Here is a 12,344-nt window from a genome sequence, read left to right on the forward strand (position 1 = left end):
AGATGGCAGATACACTACTACTGCTTGTCGACAGAAAACACGATGAGAAAGGCTCCTATTAGAGAGTGAACTCTTAAGCCTAGTGGTGGGAAACTATTCAGAGATAAAGTAGCTCCTAGTAAAGGGACTAAGTTCCCGCCATTCTGAGGCCCAATGATCTGTGTAAAAAGCATCCTGGAGCATGGCAAGCCTGAGCTACACAAGTCCTTTTGTTTTACTTGGATATTGTTTTTAATCTAGTTGCCTTTTGAATTTATGCTGCTTCCTATGCTTACAGTTAACCACCATCTTCCACTGTTAGGGGGCTTATTCCTTCACTCACTTACTTCCCTGGTCCTTCTCGCATGAACAGAGAGCAACAATACCCAAAGTCCAAAGGTGCAAACAATTCGATGTTTATTGGGGTAAACTTCCAGCAAGCATGATTCCAGTTTCCTTCCTTAGTATCCTCCTTCCCAGCTCTGACACTACAGAGCCTTACACCTGTGTCCCTGTTCCCATTCCTGCCCTTAGCCAAACATTATTCCAATTTCCTTACCCCCATTCCCTGTTCCATCTCCCCCACCCACACACCCACCCCCTCCCACCCACACCCACTCACTTCCTCATTGACTACAGATTATATAGTAAAACTTGAGTTCTGCTTAGCTATACCTTAACCAATCATTTTCCTGAAATTTAACTAACCAATCCTAACATATTGTAACGTGATTATGTAACCAATTATATCCCACCACCTTAATTAGTTTACACCCAGCAAAATTAATTATACAGCAGACAGGAACAATCACAGAACCAGACAGAGATTACACAGACAAACAATAGCAAAGTGGGAACTATAATGACAAGACAATACAGAAGTGAGGATTTCACATCCCAGCTATTGATAAGTGAGTTCTTGCCAGACAGGATGCTATCAAACTAAGTTTCCTTTTACATTTTCTGGGCACTTCTCTTTCTCTGGAGGTGATAGGAATACAATCCTGTCCTGATAGTGCCTAACAGCCCAATAGCACCTTATTTCAATGTGACTAGTGTGGAATGTGAGGATGTGACTGTTCGCTTCCTAGCTTATGGCTGGCTGCCTCTGTTGCTTAGCCAAAGGCCTTAATCTAAGAACAGGGCCTCAAACTGTCACAGTAAGAGAAGGCTCTTACACCGGCAGACAGTTATTTTGATTCTTTCTTTTATACCTCTAGAACTAGCCAAGTGATAAGAATACACCTAAATTCTTAAAGTACAGGCCTTTACAGACAGGCCTGAATATCTATATCCTAACATCCACGTCTTCATATCTGTTCTTTGATCAGTCACTCTGCTTTCCCTAACCTAGAAGTGCTTCCCCAGAATAGACAACAGCCTGATGACCTTATGTGGTCTCCCAGCTAGTTACTGTGACAGACCTAACTCGCTAGTGTCCTCTCATCAGTCCCATATTGCCCTGGAGAGTCCCCAAACAAAGACCATGTGTTTCAGGGCACATTCATACTAGAAACACTATAACAGAACAGGTGCAACACTGCAGCTCCACTGCTCTAGCACAGACATTCACTACAGTGAGAGAAGGGGCTCTTCATCGCTGTAGTAAATCCACCTGCCCAAGAAGCAGTAGCTAGGTGGACAGAAGCATCTGTCCATCAACCTAGCGCTATCTGCACTGGAGCTTAGGTCAGCGTAACTATGTCTTTCAGGGGTGTGCGCTAGATCAGTCTAAGTTTTGATTGTAGACTAGGCCTCAGATTCCTCCCCTGGGAAACAATGTTTTTGTGCCAATGGGTCCCTTGTCTCTCTCAAGGGGCAATCAGAAGACACAATACTTTCTGTGGTGGTTACTTGAACCTTGTTGGGAGAGGTGAAACTAACTAATCAGCTTTTGATTCTTTTTCAGTTGACAACCAATGAAATCCCCACTTTTTAGTGACATTGGACTTCTGGGTGGGGAGAATCAGAGTGGGGAGTATGAATGCTGTTGTTGCCAAAAGTCTATGGTACAGATGAAGAGATTTATTTTTGAATATGGTCATTGTCTTCCATCTTCAGCTGGAACAGATTACTTCCAACATTTCTGAAAGGTCATTTGGTGTGTATTTGTGTCAGCATTGTCAAGGAGTTATGGACAGCAAGAAAAGGTCAATAATGCACACAAAATGGCTTGCCAAAATGAGTTGTGGTCCACTAGTGGGTTGTTGTTCTACAGAGCTCCACCGAACTGTGCATAACATACAGAAAACTCACTTATTAAATTGTTACTACACTGGGCCAAAGAGTGTTTTCCCACTAAAATATAACATAGCAAAACAAGATTAAAATGTAAATGGCAAATACATTAAAGTATATTATCCCCATGATGCAAATTTGTTTCACATGACCCACCCATGTTAAAGTATGGGATTCAGCTAATTTTCTAGATTTCTGTAGATATATATATTAGTATAAAACATTAGCATATAAGTATACTTGATGTGACAGGGCAATGTCCAGCTCCTGTCTTCTGCTCTGCCAACACAGACTCGGGGACCTTCACATGTTAAACACCCCAGTGCAGTTTAATTTACATTTGCTTTTCCCACCACCTTACTGATTCATATACCATATTATTTACAGTTTCTCCTAAGTCCTCCACTAAGACGAAGAGAGGGAAGGGATCTCTCTACCCAGAGAGTCTTCCTGTTTCTGGCTCTGCTAGCATCTCTCTCTCTTACACTTCCTTCCTGTGCCTTCTCATACCTCCTCTGTCAATGGACCAGTTGGTTCATGAATATCCCCCCAGTCCATTCTTATCCACTCTTTCGGCCCCATCAGGTTCACTCTGTGGGGAATTAATTGGTGTTTAAGTGACCCAAATGTTGGCTCATGCGTTGTTACACTTCACCATGAGATTTCTTGTAGCCCTCTCATAAAATATTGCAGTTTATCATAAGATCAGTCTCATGTTACAATAGAAATTTGGGGACAGAACCTAAACAACATGGAAGTCAGTGGAGCTCTGACAATTTACCAATAAGAGGATCTGCCTCTTAGGGTCTGCTTCTGCTGTTACTCACACTGTTGTTACATTGCTGTAGTGCCATAATTCACCCACAGTAATCAAGAGCAGAATCAGGGCCTTACTTTTTAGGGTCAACCATTCTTGGTTCTCAATTTGCCTTCTTCATGTCTTGTGTAACCATCCCAAAGAAACAAAAGAAAAACAAGCATAAGTAACTGGAGCCCTATGATTCTATTTGCATGTGTTTTTCAAATATTACTTGTACTATTTTTACAGTGTTTATTATTTCTTGATAAACCCGAATGAAGAAATGCATATTATGGAGATGTATGCACTTCATAATGATTCTTCAGTGCCTCATCTAAATGTTAAGCAACTCTTGGAGGTTCAGTTTGGTCCAGGTAACCATCAAAGTTATGCTATGAAATTAATGCAAAAATTATTTAGAAGTTGGAGAATGTTTTCCAGTTGCTGGTATTTCCTGATTCTGTGTGGTTAATACTGAAAAAACAGCCCTTCTTGTGGTATTTTGATATTTCTTCTGGCCAATAGAAGTAGGAAGCAGGAAGAAGAAAGGCACCTATACAAAGAGAAAAAGAAATAACTATTTTGAACCTCAAAAAGACTCACTTCAAGTTTTGGAAAAAGTTAGGTTTTGTTCTTATTTTACCCAAATGGATTTTCCTAGTCCTAGTTCAAATGTATCTGCTTTAATTAAGGCTCTGAGTCCACAAAGTACTTAGACATGTGCTTAACATTGACTTTATTGGGGCTTAAGTGTATTGGGCATACTTATGTGTTTAAATGCCTGTAGCAGACCATTGATCAAGGCCCTCAACAAACTGGCCAAAAAGACTGACCTAGGAAGTAGTTTATTTTGATTTAGACAAGGATGTCCATGCTCACTAAGGATTTAACACCCAAGGCCTGTTTCTGAAACCTCTATTCTTACTGAATAGTACCTTACTGCAAGAGTAGTGGGATTACTTATAGAGTAAAGTGCTATCCAAAATGAGTAAGAGGATCAGAGTCTGGCCCATAAGTTAAAAAGCTCTCTCGCCCCCTTTCTTATAATAGCTTTGTAGAAGGTCTTATCCAGTCTGGCTTCAGACCTTGTTGCTGTTCTTCCTCAAGGAAAGGAACTTCATATTGTTGGCATTTTCTCAATATCTCTCCCCTTTTCTGAAATCTGGTTCATTCATATCAAGTTCAAAACCCCACCAAAAACTTCAGCCCAACCTTTCTAGCTGGCTCACAACCCCTAGTCCTGTCCCTACTCAAGCTTTCCTCCAGCAGTCACATCCCTTTGTATAAAACAACTCACATAGCCCTGACTCAAGTCTCTACCTGAACTCTCTCTCATAGCTCTCAAGCTGCCCTTTATATCTCCCAGAAGACCTGGTTCTGAATCACATGCTCCCATCATGTAGACTTACTGCTTTCACCTGGGCTAAGCCTGACACAGGTGCAGCTGAGCCTCAACCCCCTTTAAAGGGCCAGCTCCCCCTCCTCATGACAACCTTATTTATAGATTCTCTGTCTGCTACATTATTAATGCAATCCCTGGTTCACTGTCTGTCTTTCTCACGTGCTCTCTTGTGGAATATAAGTAATTAAATAACCAGTTGTAAGAGAAAATGTTTGGAAGATATTATTAATATACATCTGTGTTTCCCTTTTAGAGATTGGTATAAGAACTGAGAGAATTATTCCTTTCTATTATTATAAAGGAGCACTACACATCTTATGGAGAATATGTGAACTGACCTTTTTGGAGTTTTTTTGTTTGTTTGTTTCACCTTTGAGCCAGAAAGCTCTGCATAGCCAGGCAAGGCAGGAAGAAGTCATGTTTCCACTTTCAGAACTGAAGACAGAATGCTTTGTACATTTCTAAGAAAAGCCATCAGTCTAACTTGGCCACAATACTTGCCTCAGATCTACCCGTGACAGCTTAAAAATTAGTAAGGATAATTTGATCAATTAAAACCAGCTGTGGTTTGATTTACAATGACTGCACAACATCTCAAAATTAGTGTGCACAGTGGGTGTTGTTGTCAAAGGCTGGTTTTACAGTCCTTGTGCAAGCATTACACACATTGGATCTGAGTTACTTTTTTCTTACGAGCTTAAATCAGGAGTAATTCAATTAAAGTCAATGGAGTTACACTGGAATAAAACCAGTCTCAGAGGTGAATCAGTTCATAAGTGTACCTAGGAGGATGAATTCTGAAATCAGTGGAGCTAGTCCAGATTTACATTAGTGTAACTGAGATCAAATGAAGTCTCATTTCCTCTGTCATCTGATAAGGAATGGCATTGTTTTAAATCATCTCTGCTGATTGCTGTCAGCTCAGTGCTATGTCCCTTAGCCCTCCAAATATTAACATGGATCAGTGAGGAGATGCTAACAGCAGCTGGAGCTAAGAAAAAAAGTGAGGCTATAATTTGAGTCTTCAAAGACACATTTGTGGAGAGCAAAAGCAAAGACACAATTGGTTCAACTCAGAAATGTCATCAAGTTATTGTGTAAGAAAAATAAGGCATTCTGGTGGTTGACTCAGACAGCCAGTTTAGAACATATTGCAGCCAGGCACTATTTCTACAGCCTTTGTTCAATTTTGTGGAGTCTGTAGTAGAGTGTAGCACCAGTTTGTCCAGTTTAGAATTGGGGTGGCAGTATTAGACAGAATCTGCAAGATCAGTTGTATTGATGGTCCCCTCTTCTTCTTGAAGTCGGGTGGGAAGTTCCAGTAGGGCCACCTTCCCTCAGCCACAAAGCGATCCAGATTACAGTACATAAACTGAAGTCTCCGGCAGCACGTGGGATATATAACATCATCCCTGAGTTGCTGAAGACAGGTAAGAGTATTTTTGTACCATGCCTACATAGGTTCATCCATACCATCTGGTACACTAATACCCTCCCCAGTGACTGGGAAAGGGTGTTATTTTGCCTCTGTTCAAAAAAGGTTATTAACAGATTCATAGATTCTACGGCCAGAAGGGACCATTGTGATCATCTGGTCTGATCTCCTGTACAACACCAGCCAAAATGATTACTAGAGCAAATCTTTTAGAAAAACATCGAATCTTGATTTTAAAATGGTCATTGATGGAGAATATACCACTAACCTTAGTAAAGTGTCCCATTGTTTTTTTTTTTACTCTAACTGCTAAAAATGTATGCTTTATTTGTTTAACTTCAACTTCCATCCATTCGATCATATTATACTTTTCTCTGTTAAATTTGAGAGCCCACTATTAAATATTTTCCCCATATACATACATTTAGACTGTAAAAGCTGAATGTAGCAACTTTAGAAGTATCACGCTGTTGCTGGTCCTAGAGAAAATCTTTGCTTCTGCGTTAATGTCTTGAATCAGGGATGCACTTCATAGCAAAAGGCTGGGATATGCAATGTAGTCCTGGTTGTTCTACTACTGACCAGATCTTTACCTTGGGACAGCTTTTTGAGAAGGTGACTGAAAATGTAAAAAGCTGTGTGCAACACTTTTATAGACTTCCTTCAGGCCTTTGCATCTAACAAGCTGATGTGACCTGATGAGGCAACTTGGCAATCCTGGAAAGATAATGTCACTGATAGAAGAGTTCTGTAATGAAACAAAAAGTTGTGTATGAGTCAATGGCAGATACATTGCAGGATTTCCTATTTCCACAGGAGTTCAACAAGGTTGCATGCTGCCACCATCATTGTTCAATATTGGCATTGATTGGTTGATGGATAAACTTGAGGAGGCAGCCATCGATGGCATTCAGTCGAACACCATTTTGCTTTGAGATCTCAAATATGCCAATGACACTGCTTTGTTGGCTCAGTTTGGTGAATCGCTCCAGCTGATGGTTGGGCAAGAAGGGCTGGTTGATCTGGTTGGGCAAGAAGGAGCGCACATTGGTTTCATTACCAATCTGGTTAAAACTAAGTTCTTGGCCATTACCATCAAGCAGCCTCCAACACTAGATAACAAACAGCTCAGAAATAACCTGTCTACATGGGATTTTGAAAAGGTGACAACTGTCAAAGACTTGGGAAGTGTCACAGACAGCACTGGAGGATGTTCTAAAGATGTGATGTTCACAGAGCAGCAGTTGCTCCATGTTCTGGGCCCTTCAGTGGCTTCTGTGGAGATGCTGGGACATCAAGCTTTCTGAAAAGCTATAGTGCTATAGAACCACAGTTATATCAACTGTGATGCTTGTTATCATCAGCTGCTCGTCAGCTTGTCCTGTTAAGTGGCAGGACAAGATCAGCAATGAGGATATTCATGGTTAAACTCAGCAACTACCTCCATCAGCACTGGTTTACTTCTTGCAGCTTTCTTGATGCTGACATGTTATTAGGATGGAAGACCAATGAATGACAAAGCTTGTTTACCAAGGGATGCTGCTACATGGGCGGTGATCATATGGTCACCAAAAGCTTCAGTCATGTGAGAAGATCACCAATGATGGACATAGACTGACTACCCAGCCAGACCGTCTTAAGAACCTACCTAGAGATCAATCCAGGTGGCGCTCAGTCTACAAGCTGGCTATGTCCCTTTTCCTTGATGATGATGATGATGATGATGAACTGAGCACTGAAGACAGTGAAACTGGGCTTTAACCATGCACTGGGCACACAGACAAGTTTAGCAGCATTTGCCATTTCTGCCTTGACTGCTCACTTTGCTCTATGGTAATCATAAGGCCATCATTTAAAAAATATTTGACAATAATGTCATCATCTATCACATGAGAAAGGTTACAAAAATATAAAGAATTTGAAGGGCACCCTTCTTTCTAGATCATTTGGGAGTAAACCTGTCTTACTGAAACCTAAATGAAATGCTTAACCACCTCTGACAGAACCTGTGAGATACATTATGACTGAAACAGGAATTATTTAATATTTTCTTAGCCCGTCAGACTTGGCTGTATAGTGCCTTTATGTTGAGAGAAAGGCCATTTCGTTCCATGTGGCACATTTTCTTTTCTCTTCATTAAGGGCTTGATCCAGTACTCCTTACTCAGGCAAAACTCCTGCTGGAGTTAATGGAGGTTTTATGAGTAAGGATTGTGGAACTGTGCAGGTTTATTATAATATCGTAAATGAATCAGTAGCTTGGAGTATAATGATTCAACCAAAATCAAACAAACAAAAAATCCTGTCTTGGTCCTGCCCTTGAACATTTCTTTTTAAAATCTGAAAAAGTTTAAATGCCTAACTTCCTTCCCAGCTTCCTTTTTTGTCCCTCCCTCCACTTGTCTCAAAGTTGTATCAGTCAATCTCCAATAAATACAATTATTCTCTGCTTCCCCTTACCTCTATATATTCCTTTCCAACATCCAAATGACTACTGGCTTAGTCAATATACTTTTATCTCCCTATTAAGCACTCTATATTCTAGAAGTATCTACTGGACCAACGCCAACTTGTATGCAAATTTGTGCAGTTTGTGGCTTCTTCGTGTCAGAGCTGAGAAATTCATCCTAGGGGTCTCTTGATTTGAGGAAGCCCTAAAGATTGCAAGGTTAGAATATAGGAGCAAAGTCAGATAAGCAAAATACTGCCAGATCTGCTGAGAACCTGATAATTCATGACAGGAATATCAGCAAGGAAAGTAAACCTCTTGGAAACTGAGAAGAAACAATCAGGATCTAGGGACCAGGCAAGCAGAAGAAAAAAAAAAACACGTTAGGAAAGAATTACAAAAGTTGTCAAATACAGTTGCGCTATGAGAAAGAGCTGAATGTGAGAAAGTGTTTGGGATTAGGTTGGGGAAGAAAGAATAAGTGAAGAATTGAACTGGAGTGGAAGGACAGAGAGGGGATAATGTTGGGAGCAGAGAAGAAGCATAAGGAAAAGATGAGAGACAGCAAAGGATGGAGAAGGTTGAAGATCTTAAAGAACTCAGATATATTCATGCAATCTCCCCCAAAATGGAGGGTGGGATTTTCAGATGTGCTCAACATTTGTCTAATTCTGCTCCCATTGAATTCAACAATAAAACTCCCATTGACTTCAGTGGGAGCAGGAGTATCATTGAGCACTTTTGAAAATCCCACCCCTAAAATTTATCTCAACCAAAATGAATCTGTTGGGGTCAGTTCATAACCAGTTTTGGAGACTGCCTTTTATATCATTTCACTTGAGTCAGATATCAGTAAATTCCTGTTTCCTCTAGTGTATGCAATACACCATAATTTATAGTGTCATGCAGATGCTAAATTATTTGAATCTCCATTCTGTTGCACATAATTTACATTGTCTGTAACAAATAAAAAGATAAGTGCAATCCATATTGCAAATGCATTATACCATGATGAATTTGCAGCCTCTTTTCCTGATTCTGTTTCATCTCATGGAATTTATATTGCCATTGTAATAATGTCTGGTATATACAATGAATATCTTCTTGCTAATTACAATTGGATTTTAAATTGGTCTGCTTCTGGAGACAGTATTATGGCATTCTTGATTATACCCCTAAATAAATCCTTAAATATACAGCTTCCTTACAATTAGTGAAAATCAACTAAAGGATTACAGTAAAATAAGGCCATTGCAACAAAACACACATAAAATCTTCTCCTATTTAGCTCGTATCAAGCAACACATCCTAAGTCATGTAACAATAAATTTTTAAAAAATCAATTGAACTGAAATGCAATAATCCACAAACAAATGTGTCTTAAACCTAGCCTCAAACAAAATCACAAATCCAATAAAGGGAAGCTTAGGATCAGTGGCTACCAATACTTAGCAGTCTGAGACCCAATGGAGTTGGGCTAGATTCTGATCTTAATTTCACTGGTATACATCCAGCATAACTCCTCTGAAATTGGTTTCACATTCAATACTGATGTAAATAGTGATGTAAAATGTACATTGTGTCAGATTCTCAGTTTTGCTCCTGCTATTTTGCAGATTCTGGTACTTCAAATGGTTCACGAAGTCAGTTTGACCAATTAGCTGAGAATCCCCCCCAGCATGGAAGACTAACAGCCTCAGCAAGGCTCAGCCACATAAAATGATCTGCCATCCTGCTTTAGGCTTCGATAAAACAGGTATCACCAAGATAGCTTCAGATATTTAGGACCAGATCTTCAGATGATGTCAGCTGGCATATCTTCATTTATATCAATGGAATTATGCCAACTAACAATAATTAAAAACAGACACAGGAAACCCCACAACACACTGTGAAGCCCTAGACTGGTCAAATTGTACCAAGGGTTCTTTCTCTTTTTACACTTCCTTGTCAGACTAATAAGCTATTACTGAATTTGAATGAGTTCCTGATACCTTCATAAAGTAAAAAGGAAGGAGTACTTGTGGCACCTGAGAGACTAACAAATTTATTTGAGCATAAGCTTTCGTGAGCTACAGCTCACTTCATTGGATGCATTCAGTGGAAATTTTGTCATGTCACGGTTCCTTCCCCACTCTGAACTCTAGGGTACAGATGTGGGGACCTGCATGAAAACCCCCTAAGCTTATTTTTACAGGCTTAGGTTAAAACTTCCCCAAGGTACAAACTATTTTCCTTTTTCCTTTGGACTTTATTGCTGCCACCACCAAGCGTCTAACAGATATATAACCGGGAAAGAGCCTGCATGGAAACGTCTTTCCCCCCAAAATCCTCCCCAAACCCTACACCCCATTTCCTGGGGAAGGCTTGATAAAAATCCTCACCAATTTGCACAGGTGAACACAGACCTAAACCCTTGGATCTTAAGAACAATGAAAAAAGCAATCAGATTCTTAAAAGAAGAATTTTAATTGAAGAAAAAAAATAAAAGAATCACCTCTGTAAAATCAGGATGGTGAATACCTTACAGGGTAATCAGATTTAAAACATAGAGAATCCCTCTAGGCAAAACCTTAAGTTACAAAAAGACACAAAAACAGGAATCTACATTCCATTCAGCACAACTTATTTTATCAGCCATTTAAACAAAACAGAATCTAACGCATATCTAGCTAGGTTACTTACTAAGTTCTAAAAAGAAAAGGAGTACTTGTGGCACCTTAGAGACTAACCAATTTATTAGAGCATAAGCTTTCGTGAGCTACAGCTCACTTCATCAGTTCTAAGACTCCATTCCTGTTCTGTTCCTGGCAAAATTCAGTTTTCTACTGAATGCATCTGATGAAGTGAGCTGTAGCTCACGAAAGCTTATGCTCAAATAAATGTGTTTGTCTCTAAGGTGCCACTAGTACTCCTTTTCTTTTTGCGAATACAGACTAATACAGCTGCTACTCTGAAACCCTTCATAAAGCAAGTAAATTTAAAATGAATGTCATGAATAGTGCCAAAAATGTAATCACTGTGAAAATAGTTGGTGTTAAGGGTCTCAAAGTACCATGAATTCATTTTGGACTAAACAGGAAACTAATTATCTCCTTCCCACCTGCCCGCCCTTGACTTCTGAAATAGTTTTAAAACATCGAGTTGCTGGATGTCAGTACAGAAACACTGATGGCATTCTTTAAAAATTAAAGCTCATGTTATTTATTTTTTCTATACACTGCTCAATCTTTATCATGATAATTAAATTAACTATCAACTGCTATTTAAAGAAATTTCAAATTATGTGAGAGCAACTGTATTTTACCACTCCCCAGGAAGCTGTTACCAAACGCAATGCTACATTATACAAAAAGAAATCATTCCTTGTGCCTGGAAGTAAATTGGAAACATTAACTGAGGTCTGTCCAAAAGATAAATTACAACTTCTTAAAACAGACACTCCCAAGTGAAGGAATATGTTCTAAGAAAAGCAGCTGGAATATGTAGCAGGATCCAAGCCCTTTATAGTGTTCTCCAGAAAAATAATCTCTTCAGTTCATTTTGTGCAGTATATTAATTAAACTTTATTCATTAATAAGGGCTAAAGCCTGTGAGGTGCTGAGGGGCTCTGCAGTTCACAGCATTATATACCCTTAAACTACAGAAGGCTTTTTAAGCCTACCCATCCCCCTCTGTATAATCTCAGGTAGAATTGTTAAATGTATGCTCAGCCATCAAATACAACAAGTCACTTAAGCAAACAGTGAAGCACCTTGGTGAAGGCAATTGCATGGTCTGAATACCATCAACTGACACTTCTGTTCAGTGACCCTTTCAGGTCTTAGAAATGGTCTTTTCAAATTCCAGGTCTTGCTGTATTGATTTTAATCAGCAGCTTTTTCCTTAGAGCCTCATTTCAAAAATAGCCCTGTCAGAATTTGGATAGCTACTGTCTATCCAAAGTTTTATCACGGGCTTTTTATTCATATTTGAAACCATTCAGCTAAATGACATGGGGGGGGAGTAGGGTTGGGTATGTGTTTATTTCTTCTTCCACACA

At 39.5% G+C, this 12,344-nt stretch overlaps 1 protein-coding gene across 1 annotated transcript in view; it reads right to left on the reverse strand.

Moving 5' to 3' along the window:
* Nucleotides 1–612: 612 nt before the first annotated feature.
* Nucleotides 613–12,344, reverse strand: part of SIM1 (SIM bHLH transcription factor 1) — an 87,020-nt gene continuing 75,288 nt past the window's right edge. Inside the window, exon 12 of the mRNA XM_073336862.1 lies at nt 613–3,569. Coding sequence (XP_073192963.1) covers nt 3,433–3,569 — 137 coding nt within the window. The 3' untranslated portion in view covers nt 613–3,432. The remainder of the gene's footprint in view (nt 3,570–12,344) is intronic.

The sequence above is a fragment of the Lepidochelys kempii genome, chromosome 3 (assembly GCF_965140265.1).
Source record: "Lepidochelys kempii isolate rLepKem1 chromosome 3, rLepKem1.hap2, whole genome shotgun sequence".
NCBI lineage: Eukaryota > Metazoa > Chordata > Testudines > Cheloniidae > Lepidochelys > Lepidochelys kempii.